This window comes from Hemitrygon akajei, chromosome 31 (genome assembly GCF_048418815.1).
Source record: "Hemitrygon akajei chromosome 31, sHemAka1.3, whole genome shotgun sequence".
Taxonomy (NCBI): Eukaryota; Metazoa; Chordata; class Chondrichthyes; order Myliobatiformes; family Dasyatidae; genus Hemitrygon; species Hemitrygon akajei.
Window position 1 is genome coordinate 22049909 of NC_133154.1, and position 19310 is coordinate 22069218.

The 19310-nt window shown below is 44.2% G+C and overlaps 2 protein-coding genes across 3 annotated transcripts in view; one reads left to right on the forward strand and one right to left on the reverse strand.

Moving 5' to 3' along the window:
• med25 (mediator complex subunit 25) overlaps nt 1-7602 on the forward strand; it is an 82566-nt gene extending 74964 nt beyond the window's left edge. The window contains 3 exon segments of the mRNA XM_073034030.1: nt 110-286; nt 3781-3985; nt 5925-7602. Coding sequence (XP_072890131.1) covers nt 110-286; nt 3781-3985; nt 5925-6028 — 486 coding nt within the window. The 3' untranslated portion in view covers nt 6029-7602.
• Nucleotides 7603-9700: 2098 nt separating this feature from the next.
• Nucleotides 9701-19310, reverse strand: part of LOC140719402 (protein kinase C and casein kinase substrate in neurons protein 3) — a 79668-nt gene continuing 70058 nt past the window's right edge. The window contains exons 9-10 of one of the 2 annotated variants that reach the window (XM_073034031.1): nt 19064-19176; nt 9701-12790 (exon numbers count right to left, since the gene is read on the reverse strand). In XM_073034031.1, coding sequence (XP_072890132.1) covers nt 12678-12790; nt 19064-19176 — 226 coding nt within the window. In that variant the 3' untranslated portion in view covers nt 9701-12677. The remainder of the gene's footprint in view (nt 12791-19063; nt 19177-19310) is intronic. The other variant, XM_073034032.1, reaches the window with a different exon arrangement.

Here is a 19310-nt window from a genome sequence, read left to right on the forward strand (position 1 = left end):
CTGGAAACTTTGTAATTGTTCAGCTCATCGAAGTGCCACTGGTCTTCTCTCTGCTTTGGAATTGGCTTTTATTGATCGTTGTTTTTCCGCGTCTCTCTCCCACGAACAGCAGCAGCAGATGCAGCTCCGAGTGCAACAGCAGGCGCAGGCTGCGACGCAGCAGCAACAGTCCAGCGGCCCGCCCCAGAGTCAGCCTCCGGCCCCGCAGCAGGCTGGCGCCCTGCTCCGACCACCCAACCCTGGCGCTAACCCTCAGCTTCGCAGCCTGCTCCTCAGTCAGCAGACGGTGAGTACCACCCCAAACACGTTGGCTCTCCCAGCGTATGGCGTCACTGTGTAAAGCGCGCACACAGAATGCTGGAGGATCTCAGCGGGTCAGGCAGCATGTATGGAGGGGAATAGATAGTAAATGTTTCCTGCTGAGACCCTTCAGGACTGGACAGAAGCCAGATTAAGGAGCAGGAAGAGTACAAGCTGGCAGGTGATAGGGGAGACCAGATGGGTGGGTGGGGATGGACGTGGGGGAATGGGGTGAGAACCTGAGATGTAGGGAGGGTAAAGGGTTGAAGAAGAAGGAACCTGATAGAGCAGCCATTCTGAACGGGGGCCCTGGTACATTTGAAGGGGGCCACCAACTGAAAACTGTGAGAAGGGGAGCCCCAAGTGTTTATGGGGCCCTGGTAACTGAACCGATGAAACCAAGCAGCAACTTTCATTGGAGTCAATAGTTTCCTTCTGATTCATAAAATCTTTCCAACACACCATTTGAATTTGATATCTCAACAAGAGGTGACCTCCAACTGTCATTGTCTAATTTGGAGCCTGATATCATGAAACTTGAAAAGCACCAAGCTCAAGAATCGTATTAGGCCTAATAGATGTTTAATTTCATAGTCTTTTTTAAAAGTTTTGTCCAGTCTTTTTTTTAAAGTTTTGTTAGAATATTCAAGTTTTCTTGGTGTTCAGTAATAAATGATTTTCTGTCTATCTGTTCATGTTGTATCCCTGTTTGAAAGGGGGGCCCTGGAACCTGAGAAGAGCTCGAAAGGGGGGTGTGGCCACAAAACGGTTGAGAATCACTATGATAGACCATGGAAGGAGGGGGATCAGAGGGAACTGAAGGGTATTTGAAAAGAGAAGGGGGTGAAGGGAGAGCCAGAATTGGAAATGGGAAAAAAGGGAGAATGAGGGAAGGGGGGAGAAATTACCAGAGAAATCAGTGTTCATGCTGTCAGGTTGGAGGAACATTAACTGTGGCAGGAAGATTCCAAAATTAAGGCCAGCAGAGTGTAAGTTGCTGAAAACGTGGACAAAGGCAGCAAGAGACAGACTCAAATGCTGGGATGTTGAGCAGCCTCTGTGGAGGGAGAAGGAATGGGTGTCTTGGATGGGCAGTATCTATGGAAGCCCTCCCTCTCACCTCTACACCCTCTGTCCTGATGCAGAGTTTCAACCTGAAACGTGAACAATCCCTTTTCTCCCCACCGATGCTGCTTGACCTGCTGGATTCCTCCAGCAAACAAAGCAGAGCTCTTGGGACAACTTTGATCGTGCTACATTTAAGAAAGACTGGCTGGCTTGCCTGGACATTCCCAACATTTTCTGCTTCCATTTCCATTTCGAGCAACTTCAGTATTTTGCTTTCCAGTAACAGCTGTCGGCTTGCTGAGGCAGGAGTAGCAGATGCCAAATTCTTTGCCTGCAAAGTTTGGTCAGGGCCCGGTCCACATATCAGCAGAAAAATATGCCTTTGCTATTCCTTACTGGGCGACATGGTAGTATGATGTTTAGCGCAATGCTTTACAGCACCATTTGTAAGATTGGGGTTCATTTCCCACGGCTGTGTGTAAGGAGTTTGCCCGATCTCCCCATGACCATGTGGATTTCCTCCGGGTGCTGTGGTTTCCTCCCACAGTCCAAGATGTACAGGTTAGGGTTAGTGAGTTGTGAGCTGGAAACATGACAATATGTGTAGACTCCCCCAGCACATCCTTGGACTCTGTTAGTCGTTGATGCAAACTTTGCGTTTTGTTGTATGGTTTAATGCACATGTGACAAATTAAGCATTTCCACTCTTTTCTGGAGTGGAAATGCTTGCACAACTTAATAGTCGGCCGTAGTGTGTGCACTGCCCTAAGTGACTGCTGATTCCTGGCAGCTAATTAATATGTAGATATCCCCTACTACGGTGCGTTTTTCTGGATAAATTGTCCTGCTTTTATTGGGAGAAATTGCCAATTCTATTAGAAATTCCAGGTGGGTGTGACAAAGGGCTGACGTGGCATCTGATTGGAGAAGAAGGTGAAGCTTGAAATGGGTGAGAGGAGAGTGCGGGTGATGGGCAGGTGGAAAAGGTGCAGGAGAGGAAAGAGACATTAAGAGGGGTGGCTGGTGCTCAGGGAGAGAGGAAAGAGGGAATTGGGCCAGAGTGGAAATGGTTATCGGATGTTCATGCCACCAGCTTTGAGACTGCCCAGGTGGAATACGAGGTGTGTTTGCATAGAGGTGTTCTGTTTTGTGTTATTGGAAAAGTTTTTGCCAAATTGTGCTGTCATCAAGAAGAGGGAATGGTTTGAGATCACAGTTACTGCCTCCAAGGTTACCAGTAAAGAAATGGTTTTGACCTGAAAAGCAACCAGCAGTAACATTTACCAGCTTTCAGCTGGAATGTTTCGTTTGTCAGAGAATTCTGAAGGAACTTGCTAATGTGCCAACAACCTCACAGAGAAAGTTAAGTCTAGATAAGCGTGTGTTGATGGACTTGTCAAGCATCAAATTGGAGAAATGTTTCTTTTATTGTTCCAAACTTTAGTTCTAGATTAATGTAAAAATCTGATGAAGCTATGGTGCTTAAAGGCATTTCTACAAACCATGGTAGTGTTCCAGGTTACTGTCGCCGACTTAGTTCATCTAATTGGGTTCCACATACCCACCATTGTTTTTTTTAAAAATATAAATAAAATTTATCTCTGATAACCCCCCCCCCCCCCAATAGATTCTTCCAATCACCTTAAAATTATGCCTCTTCATTTCAGCCAGTTTTGCACTTGGAAAAAGTCTCTGGTTATCCATTCGGTCTATGCCTCTTACCATCTTGTACACATCTATCAGTCACCACTCATCCTCCTTCGCTCCACAGAGAAAATTCCTTATAATATAGGACATGATTAGGCCATGTGGCCCATCGAGTCTGCTCTGCCATTTCATCATAGCTGATAAAAATTTCCCCTCGGCTCCAATCTCCTGCCTTCTCCGCATATCTCTTCATGACCAGACCAGTCAAGAACCTATCAACCTCTGCCTTAAACATACATACAGACTTGGTCTCCACAGCTGTCTGTGGGAAAGAATTCTACAGATTCACCACTGTAGCTCATTCAACTTTCCTCATAAGTTATGCTCTCTAATCCAGGCAGCGTTCTGATAGGTATCCTCTGTACCCTCTCTAAAACTTCCACATCCTTCCTTTAGTGAAGGGGACAGAACTGAACCCAACACTGCAAGTCTGGTCTAACTGGAGCTTTACAGAGCTACTCTCATTACCCCCGACTAATGAGGGCCAACAGACCATCCGTCGTCTTAACTTGTGTAGCAACATGGAGGGATCTATTGACGTGGACCCCGAGATCCTGCTGTTCCTCCACGCTGCTAAGAAATCCTGCGATTAATCCTGTATTCAAAGGCAGAGTACAGAGTACTTTTCCAGACTGAACTCAGTCTGCCACTTCTCAGCCCAGCTGTGCTTCCTGATGGTTTGTGTTACTCCTGTTTCTCTCCTAGTCGCAAAGTGGAGTTCCACAGCCCCAACAACCCATGCATCACATCCAGCAGCAAGCCTCTCAGATGATGCCTCACCAGCCCATGGGTCAACAGATGCCCCATCACGCCCAAGGACAGCAGCTGCAGATGCAAGGGCAGCAGCTACTGCACCAAGGTCCTGGGCAGCCATGGGGCAGTCAGATGGCACAGCGACCACCTTTACAAGGTAAGAAGTCCAATTCTGCTTTGGGGCAGCGAATGCCCCGTTAATGATGTGCAAGTTTGGGATTGGATGGGAGAGTGGACGTGAGGCACGATTGTAAGATCATGAGGTCGGCGCAGTGTTGGAGCAGTTAGCGTAACACTGTTACAGAGCCAGCAACCCGAGTTAACTTCCACCAGTGTCCATAAAGAGTCTGTACCTTCTCCCCGTGACCGCGTGTGTTTCCTCCCACGTGCCAAAGAGATACAGGAGTAATTGGTGACGGTGTGATTGGGCAGCGGAGAGTCATTGTGCTGTGAGAACGTGTTACCGTGCTGTCACACTAAGTAAGTGTGTGAAGACTCTTTTAACAACATTTAGACCAGATATTCCAAGGTTTGATTTCCAATTTGTGATTTCTGCCCATCATCCCACTGTATATGAACTCAGGGTGTTCCTTTGAGTATGTCTAAGTATTGTCTGGTAAAAAAAACGAGAGACAAACAGGCCCTTTGACTTGGTCTACACTGAACATTGGGCACATATTTATGCTAATTCCAGACTGATCTAATGTTGTTCTCCCTGTATTTCCATCAACTCCCCACACTCTAGCACTAATCACTTTCACGGTGGCTGATTAACGTACCAACCAACATCTTTAAGATGTGGGAGGAAACCCTACACAGACACAGAACAGGAGATCACGATTGAGGGGACTTAACTTTAAGATGTTTGGAGAATGTCAGAAGTGGAGTCTTTTACACAGCGGTGGGTGATACCAGGGTGATGGCAGAGGGATTTAATAAACTCTCATTAGGTGTCTGGGTAAAAGAAGAATGGAGGGCTACGTGGGAGGGACGGGTTAGATTGATCTTGAAGTAGGTTAAAAGGTCAGTACAACGTGTGGGCCGATATATTATTTCCACAATTTGTCATCTTTTGCACATTGGTTGTTTGTCAGTCTTTATAATTTTTCACAAATTCTATTTTATCTCTTTATCTTCCAATAAATGCCCACAAGAAAATGGGCACGATGATGTATACGTCCTTTGATAATAAATTTACTTTGAGCCTCTCTCGGTGCTTGGAGCTTGTATGGTGTAATGGCACGAGGCAACAAAATCATTACTTACACTTTTTATTTGTCGCGGCAGTGACACAAAGATCTGTTTTTGTTTTTGCCAGTAAGGTTTGTAAGTTTTAATGATTTTGACCTGGGTACATTGATTTCATGGGATTATCCATCGTGGGCCACCTAGTCTGTGATAGCATAATGCTTACTAATTACATGTGTTTTGAGGCCCATTTCCCTCCAGGCCTTTCTATCCAAACACCTTGTCCAAATGCCCTTTAAATGTTGTAATTTTATCAGCCACTGCCATACCACATAATCACCACCACCCTCTGTGTGGAGAAAAAACTTGCCCTTCATATGTCCTTTAATACAAAAGCCCCGGAATGGAAAGGGCAACAGGAAATGGTGGACACTTTCATATATTCTATTGTATGTCTTTATTTTCCTGTAAATGGTTGCAAGAAATAAATCTCAAAGTAGTATATAGTAACGTGTACTTCGATAATAAACTTTGCTTTGAACTTTAAATATGGACTGTCTGGTTCTAGACTCCCCTGCCCTTGAGAAATAATCTATCTACCTATCCTGTGCCCTGAATAGTTTTATAAACCTCTAAGGTCGTCCTCTGCCTCCTACATCCAGTGAGAATAAACCCTGTCTATCCAATCTCTCCTTGTAGTTACCATCCTCCATTCCAGGCTATATGCTGGTGAATCTCTTCTCCACTTCATCTATTGCTACCTCTTCCTGTGGGTGCCAGTACTGTTAGACAGCAGTTACAACTCTTGGGATTTGGCATTTATTTTTGATTTTGTAGATTCAGGCGGCAGGAACGTAAACGAACTCATGATTGCGTTGGTGTAAATCTTCATCATTTTAAATCTGCAGGCCAAATGATGATGGGCTCAGGTCCACGAGGTCCAGTTGCCCAGGCTGGACTGCAGCAAGGTACAAGTCTACTGGAGGAAGAAATTCTGATGGACCTTATCTAAAACTTTCGCAAGCTCGACCTGCCTTGTCAAAGGTTATGATCGTGGCGTTGAGAAGCCCAGGCCTGAGATGCTCTCTACCCATACAGGGCAAAGAATTATTTAAATAGGTGGACAGCAGTTGGAAACTTTGTGTCTGTATGTGGGATTTTTAAAAATATATTTAGATTTTTCATAAAACTAGAGGATTGAGTAAGTCAATTAAGACAGTTATTATGAACCTATCTTTTTGAGTACTGCAGTTTGTTTGCTTCGTATTATTTTTGCTCAATCTGTATTAAATTGATTACTGCAATTTATTTTAAATGATTTGAAAAGCAGCCTACTCGTATTTACTTAAATCCCCTGTGAATCAGCAGATGTGAAGGTTTGTTATAATCAGTCTCAGCACCTTGAACCTCAATAGTGGCAGATGGAGATGGTCTTTTCCGATCCACGCTGACAAAATAAGTTTATTGGAAGGCAGAACTGCAATGGATTTCTCTACTTGTGAGTAATAAACATAAACTAAAAGATGGAAGCTCTGTCAATGTCCTAGTTCCAATTTGGAAGCTTCAAGATGCATTATAAAAAAGTCGAAGTGTTGTAGCTGAGATTCGAGACGGTGCAGGCTGAGAATGACAGTGGGGCAGGGCAATGTCAAGTCTGCAGAGCGAGGCTTGGAGTACAGTGGGTGGTATGGTCGTATAGTGGTTAGTACAGTGCTATTACAACACCAGCAACCTGGGTTCAGCTCTGCTATTATCTGTAAGGAGTTGTCCGTTCTTCCCGTGACCACGTAGGTTTCCTCTGGGTGCTTGGGTTGCCTCCCACATCCCAAAGCTGCGTGGGTTAGCAGGTTAATACACCCACCTGGGTGTAATCGGGCAGCATGGGCTCGTTGGGCTGGAAGGGCCTGTTAGTGTGTTTTATCTCTCAATAAATTTTTCAGAAGCAAAGGTTGAATGGAAACATAAGAGACTGCAGATACTTGAATCAGGGGCACCAGACCATCCACTGGAGGGACTCAGCAGGCTGAGAAGCATCTGTGTGTGTGGGGGGGGGGGGGGGGCGGGTAAAGGAATTGTTGACATTTCAGGTCTAAATCATGCATCCATCTGGAAAATCTCTCAGTCCAGCTATGATTAAAGTCCTGCGTATGTCCCGATTATGGGAGTTCTACTGTAATCACACCATTGTGCTCACAAGTGCAATAAGCTGCGTCCCACAAGGCCCAGTTCCCTACTCCATGGAGCACTCCCTTAAATCCATTTTCAGTATTTCAGCATTTTGCTTCCTAGCATAATGGCCGCTTCACTTGCTCAAATCTGGGTCGACCCTCTCAGAAACTATCGGGGAATCAGAAGACAGGATTTAGAACCTTTTTTATACAGTGGACCCCTACCGTTAACTAAGGGTCCGTGAGCCCCAGGTTAGGAGCCCGAATTAGAAGTTAGTATTTTGAAGCTTCCACTTAGAAGAATTGGCAATATATAACATCTAAGTTACGTTTATAGAAAAGTGTGAAGAGCACCTGAATTTCTGTTTACTGAGCAAATAGTTCACGAAGTAAACTAATAAACATTGGTTGTAAAGTTGTATTGACTCTTCAGTTTATTGAAATATTGCTGGTTTTCAAATAGAGGGATTGATGTGGTTTGATTGTTTAGAGTGCCGCAGTTTAAAATGTCATCTTACCATAAATGATTGCTATGATAATAAGGCTGAGATGGTCTTGTAAACACAGGGCCAGGTCAGTGGCATTCAGATCTAGCAACCAAGTAAAATACGAGAGGTTCAGGTGCGATCTCCAGAAAACCATGTCACATGCAAAGTGGCAATTCTGAACCAAACGCAAGTCAACGAAGGATACCTGACAGCTGTGGCGGGGTTGGAATGTTATCACCTCCTACAAACTGAAACCAAGCAAACTAGCTTTCGCTCCCAGATGAGCTCAGTACCTTTTCTGCTCGCTTTGACTCTCAACACGTTGAGGACCTTCATGAACTCCCACAGCACCCGATGACCCTGCGGTTTCAGTCTCTGAGGCCAAATGAGAGCATCTTTCAGGAGGGTGAACTGGCCTGAACGGTTCCTGGCTGAGTACTCTGAAGACCTGTGATCAACTGGTATGTTCAATGACATCTTTAACCTCTCGCTTCGGCAGTCCGAGATACCTACCTGCTTCAATTACATCAGTGCCTAAGAAGAACCGATCATCCAGTAGCATTTACGTCCTCTGATGGTGTTTTGGGAGTTTTATGATGAAACATATCAACTCCTGAGAGGCGAGTTGAATCCACTGCAATTTGCCTACCGTCACAAAAGGTCAATTTCATTGGTTTTTCACTCAACCCTAGAGCTTGAACCATTGAAGGTGCACACATCAGGATGCTCTTTATCATCTGCAGCTCGGCACTCAACACTATCATCCCCTCAAAACCAGTCAATAGGATTAAAGATCTTGGCCTCAGTACTGCCTTCTGCAACGGGATCCTCGATTACCTCACTTGCAGACCTCGGTTGGTTCAGATTGGCAGCAACATCTCCGCACAGGTGCACCACGGGTGTGTGTGCTCTCTTTACACTTGTGACTGTGAGGCGAAGCACAGTTCCAATGGCATATTCAAGCTTGCTGACACCACTGTCATTGGCCAAATCAAAGGTAGTGACAAATCAGCCTACAGGGGTGAGAATAAAGATCTGGCTGAGTGGTGCCACAACAACAACCCCTCTCTCTCTCTCTCTCAATGTCACCAGTCCTCATTGGGGGTCAGACTTGGAGAGCGTCAGCAACTTTAAATTCCTGGGTGTTACTATTTTGGAGGATCTGTCCTGGGTCCAGCATGTAAGTGCCATTACGAAGGAAGCATTGCAGTGCCTTTTGCTTTCTTAGAAGTTAGTGAAAATTCAGCACGTCATCCAAAACTTTGACGGACTTCTGTAAATGTGAGGTGGGGAGTATGGTGACTGGTTGCATCATGTCCTGGTATGGAAACATCAATGCCCCTGAATGGAAAATGCTGCAAAAAGCAGTGGATCCGGCCCAGTCCGTCATGGGTAAAGCCCTCCCCATTATTGAATACATCTACACGGAGCGCTGCTGCAGAGAAATAGCGTCCATCATCAAGGGACCCCCAACATCCAGGTCATGCTCTCTTCTCGATGCTGCCACGAGGAAGGACCTGGTATCCACACCACCAGGTTCTGGAATAGTTATTACCCCTCTACCATCAGGATCTTGAACCAGTGGAGATAACATCACTTGCCCTATTACTGAATAGTTCCTACAACCCATGGATTCACTTTCAAAGATTCTACAACTCATTTTCTCAATACTTATTGCTTATTATTATTTTCTCATTTTGTATGTGTACAGTTTTTTGTACGTTAGTTGTCATCCTTATTGCAGGGGTTGTCTTGTTTGTATTGATTGTATTGTTTCTTGTGTGAATGACCGCCATAAAACGAATCCCAGGATTATATGTGGTGACATGTATGTATTTTGGCAATATATTTACTTTGAACTTTGACACTTGCGGGCTACAATCAGTGCTGATTTGATTTGACACAAATGACGCATTCCACATGTGACAAAACTACTCTAATCTTTAAAGATTGTGGGTTAAATTCTATCTCCTAGTCTTCAGATAAATGATCCAAGTGAAGAGGACACAATCAGCAGAAGATTCAATGTCTCAGTCAAGTTAATTTATTGCTACATATTGAAATCAGAAGCGTTTGCAGTGTACAAAGATTTGTGAATGTAGCTTCCTGTCAGTTAATAATATATTTTGTATAAATCAAAAAAAATTCCTTCGATATTTTTGTCATAATGTCACAGTTCATAAGGAGGGAGCTATAAAACAAAATGTTTTTCCTTAGCTGAACTAAAAGGAGAAACCGTCTGTAACAGTCAGTTTGATGGTATAACAACGGCTTTCAAGTTTACCCTCTCTGGCCAGGATAATGAATGCATCTACCTGGAAATCCTTGTCAATTTGTCTCTTTGGGGGAGGCTAGAAAGTGGCTGTAATGAATTTATTCAAAATTCATGAATATATATCTCTAGGATAGGGGCTTCCAACCTGGAGTCCACGGACTCCTGGGTTAAAGGTTAGGGGTCCATGGTTTTAAACAAAAAGATTGGGAACCCCCTGCTCTTAGGATATGAAATACTGCACTGTTTCGTAAGGAATATATTATCCAAGTTTCAATTTCTACTTGTTCCTCTCTTTCCTGAAGCGACTGACCCTGGTCTTGGGTAGGGGACATGTTGGAGGTTGCTTCCACAGGCGATAATAGTTCTGTTGTAATTCCTAAGTGCTGAGGAAAATCAGGACACTGTTCTACGGCACAGTATACCTGTGATATTCACTGAATGCTCTCCATCAGAACCTCAGGCTAGTCATTAACAGTTGGATGTGATGAGGTGGAACAGGTAGGAAAAGAAATCACAGCCAGATTCCCAAATCCACTGGACCACAGAGATTATTGATAAATGACAAGGCACTTGGTGGATGACTATTCCCCTCTGCCAATAGCTCCTCTTGCTGCTACACTAGCATCGTCTAGTTTGTGGCAATGAAATGGGACTCTCCTTTATTGACTGTTTCAGAGTGGTCTTGCAATAAAAATACAAATAGAACGTTGTGATTTTAACAAAAAATCTTGTCATTTAAGAGACAGAACTCTTGTATGACGTTAGATGTTAAGGTCTCGGTTTGCAGTAGTTCTGCATATAGTCTCTACCCTTTGAGCTAAAATAAGTTTATTTACAGAGATTACAGTTTCATGTAGAAAAAAGTAGCTTTGAATGCTGAGCATAGACACAGGAGATTCTGCAGATGCTGGAACTCCAGCGCAACACACAAAATGCTGGAGGAGCTCAGAAAGTCAGGCAGCATCTATCGAGAGGAATAAAGAGTTGATGTTTCAGGCTGAGTTCCTGAACCTGATGAAGGGTTTCGGTCCAAAACGTTGACAGTCATTCCTCTCCATGGATGCCACCTGACCTAATGAGCACTTGAAAGAAGACAGTACTGGAAATGCACCAGAGATGAGGAGGGCTAATATTTCTCATTGGTAGCAACTAGATTTCTCATCAAGACTTGATTAAAGGTGCAATTCTAACATGCTTCTATTCTGCTGTTAGTCGATGGTCAATAATAAAAGTACAGACAGACCTTCATATGGGTAGGAGGTTCTTCATGCTTTGAGGGAGAGAATTACCTGGGCATATTGTGATGGTTGAAGGGTATTTTCACTTTAAGGGGTCTAGACATATCAGAGTTGCAGTAAAGGTTATATTAATAGACTATTATTAGAGTGGTTAGGGCAGATTTTAGTGGGTGTGTTGCAGGGAACAATGTGAAAAGGATGTGGGGCATCAGCTGGCTGAACTGCCCCGAGACTGGAGTTACAAACGGGCCAGACTAAGGGCAGTAGATTTACTTCCCTACAAGTGTGGGTGAAACTTCTTTTTGCAGATGTCTGGTGTTTGTAGTTCACTGAGATTTGCTTTTTTAAAATTCGAGGTTTATTTAATTCCCCAGCCGCTATGGTGCTGTATTTGAACACGTGTTTCCGAATTAAGTCCTGAATGTTTGGCTGCAAAGCCCTCTGGCACATACTGGCCATCCTGAGTTATAAATGCCCACTTAAAGGCACGAACAAGCTCCTATAATGTTGTTAACTTCAGAAGTTTGATGTACACGCTTTATAGTATGTTAATTCCCACAAACAGCAGAACTAGTCTCTTCTCTCTTTCCACTTTTAGTAATTCTCAAGTGCTTTTGATGCCTTTCATTACAATGGTGCCAGAGGTAAGGTTGCTATATTTAGTGATTTTTGTGTACTTTGAAACTTGTAAACAAAATCAACTGAAGGATTTCTGTGAAAATGGAACCAGTTTGTAAGTACTGCAGGTGGGATTTACGGTTTTGGGGTGAGTAAACTATTGTTATTGTTTTGTATTGGGTATATTAAGGAGTCTAATTTGTACTACTAATGCACTTGACCTTTCCATTTTGGTACGAGTTTTTCGAGCATTCACTTAAGTGTTCATGATGCACAAGGTGTGGGCTTTGTTTGAAAATTCTGTACATAAAGTAGCATCTAAAATACTTTGAAGGTAACTGGCCTCATCAAGAGTTGAAGGTTTTCCAGCATGAGGGATCTTGTACCTGAAAAGAACTCTGACACCAGTCACTGTTTGACCGTGATTTTGACAGGAAGCTGGCGGGTTAGTATTGTCTCCCTGACAACACACTGGAATTTAACACCAGTGCGGCTTTGTTTGTGTGTAACCATTAAATGTTTGAATGCGGCTCTAACTTTCTCACATTGCCAAGCTTAGAAAATCTTAAACAGATGGGTGTCCTGTAAATTTATCAATGAACCAACTGCCAGTAAAAATCGATTCAATACCCCACAGTCTCTAATCTATTTTGGCTGCATCAGTAACTTACAATATTAATCTTGACTCCCTTGTATAATTTGACTTGTTAAGTCCACCCAGGTAATAGTGTCATTAGTATCCACAGGCTAAATTATTAAAAACAACAAAAATAACCTAAAATTCTTGAAAGCGGTGATGTCAAGACACGCTTTGGGATGGTTCCTGGTGTTGCGGAGACCTTTGGCTTAGATGTCCTCTTTGGGTGAATGTTTTCTACTGTATAACTTCTACATAGTTTGCAGGGTACAGTCCGATGCGGCCTCCATCGAGGTAACCTTTGCACCATCCTTGTTCATCCTCGTCCTCTACTTTAGTCAGCTCCTGACCTGGAAAACACGCACAGAAACACAAGTGTCCAATAAACAATGTTAAAGAACATCAGTAGAGTCATGTTCCAACCTGATGGCGTGAACATTGATTTCTCATCCACCCTCTTCCATTCCTCTTTCTGGCTCCCCTCTTACCCCTTCTCTTCTCACTTGCCCATCACCTCCCTCTGCTGACCCTCCTCCTTTCCCTTCTCTTATGGTCCACTGTCCTGACCTATCAGATTCCTCCTTTCTCAGCCCTTTACCTCTTCCACCTATCACCTAGCTTCTTACTTCATACCCCCTCACCCCCCCACACACACCCTCCTTCACCCTCAACTGTCATGTGTATTAGTTCCCCTCCCCACCCCCAAATTCTTATTCTGGCCTCTCCCATCCCTTCCAGTCCTGATGAAGGGTCTTGGCCCAATTGGCTTTATTTCCCCTCCATAGATGCTGCCAGACCTGCTGAGTTCCTCCATTTTGTGTGTGTTGCTCTAACATATCAATACAGAGCAAGTGCAAGCAACTTGGTTCCCAAGTCCTGGCACATTATTCTGCAAATCACTGATCACACAAAGGTTTCCTGTTCTGCCTTAACTGCTTGTTTACAATGGCCTCAAGCAGAGAAAAGCATTATTTTTCCATCCCTTATAACTCGACTGTTCCAGGTCTAAAACTCAAAATAACCAAGATGTTGGAGGAATGCAACTCCAACCTACCTGATTTTTCCTGTAGCTCGAATTCTTGTTTCTGGCAACACTGTCAAATCTCCCCAACTGCATGTCCTCCTCATACACAGCATTTCTGGAATAACTTCATTTTTCTGACCGTTGTCCAAAATAAATCACCTAGCTTGCTTCCAGACACTAGGTGTCAGCCTCTACCCAAGTCACGCAAGCAATGATTTGGGCCAAGACCTCACAAACTTAACAATTGCCAACTTATCTTTTTCTTAAATGTGCTGATGCTTAATTGCTCAACTTCCCATTCTGCTTCACAATCCCCTGACCAAACACCAGCTGGATGGCAGACAAGATAATCTATGGGGGAACTAACCAATTGCTAAGCACAAGAGAATTTGCTGGACGTCTAGATGTAGACGCACAAAATACTGCAGGAACTCAGCAGGTCAGGCAGCTTCAGTGGAGGGAAAATAAACAGCCATTCATCAGGACTGGAAAAGATGGGAAATTACAGTGGGAGAGGAGGACGAGTTGGCAGGTAATGGGGAGAGGAAGCAAGAAGCTGTAAGATAATAGGTGGATTAGGTAAAGGGCTGAAAGAGGAGGAGGAGGAATCTGATAGAGGACAGTGGACCATGGGAGAAAGGGAAGGAAGAGAGTGCTAATAGGCAGATGAAAAGACAAAGTGTAAAAGGGGAGTCAAAATGGGGATTGGGAAAAGAGGGGAAAGGGAGAAAAGTGCTGGAAGTTAGAGAAATTGATGTTCATGCCGTCAAGTTGGAGACTACCCAGATGGAAAATGTGGTGGTTCTCTCCAACTTGAAACCAGCCTCATCATGACAGTAGAGGAGGCTATGAACCGATATGACATTTAATAGGCACATAAACGAAGGCTGGAGTTACGATGTTTGTATCACTTACCTCATGTGATAACCATCTGACTATCTGGATCCCATCAATCTAAGCATTATATACTTGGCTGAGCTGAATGCAGTCTTCACCAATCCAGTATAATGCTAGTAAGGTCAATTCACTTTGATCCAGAGTGCTCTGTGATCTGCAGGCCCTCAGACCAAGTGCTACTGAAAATAGAGGGAAAACTCCCTCTTTTCTGCTTTAATCCTAATTAAAATGCAGAATTGTCCCAGCCTCCTAGTTAACAAAACAACTAGCATTAACTTTGAACTTAACCCAGCATTTTAAAGAGGAAAAAAAGTTTGTTAGAAAGAGTGTCTTCAACAGTCAAGTCATTCTTCACTGTGGAAGAAACTAACAGTATGCCAGAAATGCGAGTGTGTCGGGGCAGAAGTGAGTTTAGTTGCTATTACTAAGGAGAAGGTGCAAGGCAAATTGAAAGGTGTGAAGGTACATAAGTCACCTGGACCAGATGGACTACACCCCAGGGTTCTGAAAGAGGTAGCTAAAGACATCGTGGAGACATCAGTAATGATCTTTCAGGAATTTATAGATTTTGGAATGGTACTGGAGGTCTGGAAAATTGCAAATGTCATTTCACTCTTTACGAAGGGAGGAAGACAGGAAGGAAATTATAGACCAGTTAGCCTGACTTCAGTGGTTGGGAAGATGTTGGAGTTAATTATTAAGGATGAAGTTCCAGGTACTTTGTGGCACATGATAAAGTAGAGCAAAGTCACCATGGTTTCCTGAAGGGGAAATCTTGCCTGACAAATCTGTTGGGAGTTTTTCCAAGTAGTTAACCGCCAGTAAAGACAAAGGAAAATCAATGTATGTTATTTACTTGGATTTATATAGGTGCCACACATGAAGCTACTTAACAAGATAAAAGCCCATGGTATTACAGGAAAGATACTAGCGTGGATAGAAGATTGGCTGACTGGCAGGAGGCAAAGAGTAGGAATGAAGGTGGCCTATTCTGGTTGGCTGCTGGTGACAAATGGTGCTCCACGGAGGTCAGTATTGGGATAACTTCTTTTTGCATTATATGTCAGTGATTTGGATGATAGCTTTGTGGCCAAGTTTACAAATACAGAGGTAGGTGGAAGGGCAGGTGGTGTTGAGGAAGCAAGGAGTCTGCAGAAGAAGGACTTGGATTGGGAGAATGGACAAAGAAATGGCAGATAGAATATAGTGGAGGGAATAAAGGCATAGTCTATTTTCTAAATGGGGAGAAAATTGAAAAATCAAAGGTACAAGGAATTGGGAGTCCCTGTGCAGAATTCCCTAAAGGCTAACTCACAGGTTGAGTCAGTGGTGACAAAGCATTCATTTTGGCAGGACTAGAATTTAAGAGCAAGGATATAAAGCTGTGGCTTTATGAGTCATTGGTCAGACCACATTTGGGAGTATTGTGAGAGTTTTGGGCCCTTATCTAAGAAAGGATATGCTGACATTGGAGAGAGTCTAGAGGTGGTTCACAAGGATTATTCTGGGAGTTAGTGGGTTAATGTATGAGGAGTGTTTGATGTCTCTGGGCCTGTACTCACTGGAGTTTAGAAGAATGGGGGGGGGGGGGGCCTTATTGAAATGTATAGAATATTGAAAGGCCTAGATAGAGAAGATGTTTCCTACAGTGGGGGAGTCTAGGACCAGAGGGCACAGCCTCTGAATAGAGGAATAACCATTTTGAACAGATGAGAAGGAATTTTTTTTAACCAGAGGGTAGTGAATCTATGGAATTCATTGCCACCGATGGCTGTAGAGGGCAAGATATTGAGCATATTTAAAGCAGAGGTTGATAAGTTCTTAGGGTGTCAACGCTTATGGGGAGAGGGCAGGAAAATGGGGTTGAGAAGGAAAATAATTCAGCCATGATGGAATGGTGGAGCAGACTCAATGGGCCAAATGGCCAAATTCTGTTCCTATGTCTTATGATCTAAACTCAGATGTGACAAAGTAAGTCCAACAGGATCTTGATGAAGGTTTCAAGAATGTGAATGAAGAAGATGTGAAGCTGAAGCTTCTCAGTGGTGAGATGAGGAGCTTGAAGACAGCGAGTAATGGAGTACTGATTGTGCTTGGGCCAGGGGAGATGATTTAGAACAAGACCCCAGAGGGTCAGACAGCAGGGAGTAATGGAGTACTGATTGTGCTTGGGCCAGGGGAGATGATTTAGAACAAGACCCCAGAGGGTCAGACAGCAGGGAGTAATGGAGTACTGATTGTGCTTGGGCCAGGGGAGATGATTTAGAACAAGACCCCAGAGGGTCAGACAGCAGGGAGTAATGGAGTACTGATTGTGCTTGGGCCAGGGGAGATGATTTAGAACAAGACCCCAGAGAGTCAGACAGCAGGGAGTAATGGAGTACTGATTGTGCTTGGGCCAGGGGAGATGATTTAGAACAAGACCCCAGAGGGTCAGACAGCAGGGAGTAATGGAGTACTGATTGTGCTTGGGCCAGGGGAGATGATTTGGAACAAGACTCCAGAGAGTCAGACAGCAGGGAGTAATGGAGTACTGATTGTGCTTGGGCCAGGGGAGATGATTTAGAACAAGACCCCAGAGAGTCAGACAGCAGGGAGTAATGGAGTACTGATTGTGCTTGGGCCAGGGGAGATGATTTAGAACAAGACTCCAGAGAGTCAGACAGCAGGGAGTAATGGAGTACTGATTGTGCTTGGGCCAGGGGAGATGATTTAGAACAAGACCCCAGAGAGTCAGACAGCAGGGAGTAATGGAGTACTGATTGTGCTTGGGCCAGGGGAGATGATTTAGAACAAGACCCCAGAGAGTCAGACAGCAGGGAGTAATGGAGTACTGATTGTGCTTGGGCCAGGGGAGATGATTTAGAACAAGACCCCAGAGAGTCAGACAGCAGGGAGTAATGGAGTACTGATTGTGCTTGGGCCAGGGGAGATGATTTAGAACAAGACCCCAGAGAGTCAGACAGCAGGGAGTAATGGAGTACTGATTGTGCTTGGGCCAGGGGAGATGATTTAGAACAAGACCCCAGAGAGTCAGACAGCAGGGAGTAATGGAGTACTGATTGTGCTTGGGCCAGGGGAGATGATTTAGAACAAGACCCCAGAGGGTCAGACAGCAGGGAGTAATGGAGTACTGATTGTGCTTGGGCCAGGGGAGATGATTTAGAACAAGACCCCAGAGAGTCAGACAGCAGGGAGTAATGGAGTACTGATTGTGCTTGGGCCAGGGGAGATGATTTAGAACAAGACCCCAGAGAGTCAGACAGCAGGGAGTAATGGAGTACTGATTGTGCTTGGGCCAGGGGAGATGATTTAGAACAAGACCCCAGAGGGTCAGACAGCAGGGAGTAATGGAGTACTAATTGTGCTTGGGCCAGGGGAGATGATTTAGAACAAGACCCCAGAGAGTCAGACAGCAGGGAGTAATGGAGTACTGATTGTGCTTGGGCCAGGGGAGATGATTTAGAACAAGACCCCAGAGAGTCAGACAGCAGGGAGTAATGGAGTACTGATTGTGCTTGGGCCAGGGGAGATGATTTAGAACAAGACTCCAGAGAGTCAGACAGCAGGGAGTAATGGAGTACTGATTGTGCTTGGGCCAGGGGAGATGATTTAGAACAAGACCCCAGAGAGTCAGACAGCAGGGAGTAATGGAGTACTGATTGTGCTTGGGCCAAGGGAGATGATTTAGTATCGGACCCTGAAGGGGCCATCACAAAGGAATGCTGTATGACTGGCGTATTTAGAGCGGCTAGCACAGACTGGTGAGGGCTTTAGCAAACAGAACAATGCAGAACTGGAGATGGCTTTGCTAAATAACTCAAGAAGAAGTGGATATAAAGAAACTAAATGGAAAAGGAGGATTGAGCAGGAAAGAAAATGGTAAGGAAATGAAGGCGTGAGAAGAACAGCCAGTGAGGGAAAACTTTTTTAAAAAATACAGAAAAAGGTGCATAAAAATGATTAAGATGAACATGATCTAAGGTTAGAATTATCTGGGAATTGTGAGCAGGCTGGAATCCTTCACTAAGAAAGAAATCAAAGCTTGGCTGAGTGAAGCTCTTTGAAGTGAGGTTTAATAGGATAAATATTCAATGTTTGTACTGGTAGATAAGAACAGAACAGGGGTGATAACTACAAGAATAATAGAAGAAATGGACATACGTATCATAATGGGATAAAATAGTAGGCAATCCAGGATAAACCCCTTATCCCAGACTGGTTAGATGGGATAATACAAGGAACAAAGGAGTGAATGAATACAATGAGCTGCCAGTGATAGATGTGAGTTCAATTGTTAACATTTAAGAGAAGTGTTAAATGAGAGATAAATGTTAAATGTCTTAAATGGATGAGGGAGGTCTAGAGGGCTATGGAACAGTAGTTGGGACAAGACAAAAGACCAGACTAGATGGGCTAAAGGGTCTGTCTCTGTTGTTTTCTATGCCATTGTTGGGTTTAGAAGAATGCAAGGAGTCTTTTAAAGAACATAAACAGCAACACTGATTTGTAGGGACAGGCTGCCTATTGCTGTGCAAAGTTCATGGAGAGACAGAGATTGAGAACATGTCTTCCAACCACGAGGTTCAGAGGGTACAGGAAGGAGAGGAATTGAACCTCAAGAGTCCCTTCTCTCCTGCTGCTTCCAGCCCTGCGTTTTGGGGGAACATTAAGAGGCATAAGTTGATGACATAGAGCTTACCCGCCTTAAAACTGAGCTCATCTGCTTCCTGGCTGGAGTAATCATACAGTGCTCGGATTCTGACGCCAGGGATGTTTGTGCCATCCTCGCCAAGGGAATAACCTTTATTTAAACTGTGAAACCAAAGCAAAAGAGGAGTGGCTTTTAAAACGAACTCTGGCTGTGAACCGGCGTCTGCAATGGTCACCATCGGGTTTGGGGAGAGCCTCCTGTTCACAGCAACCTCTTTTTGGATCCAAGGCTCCGA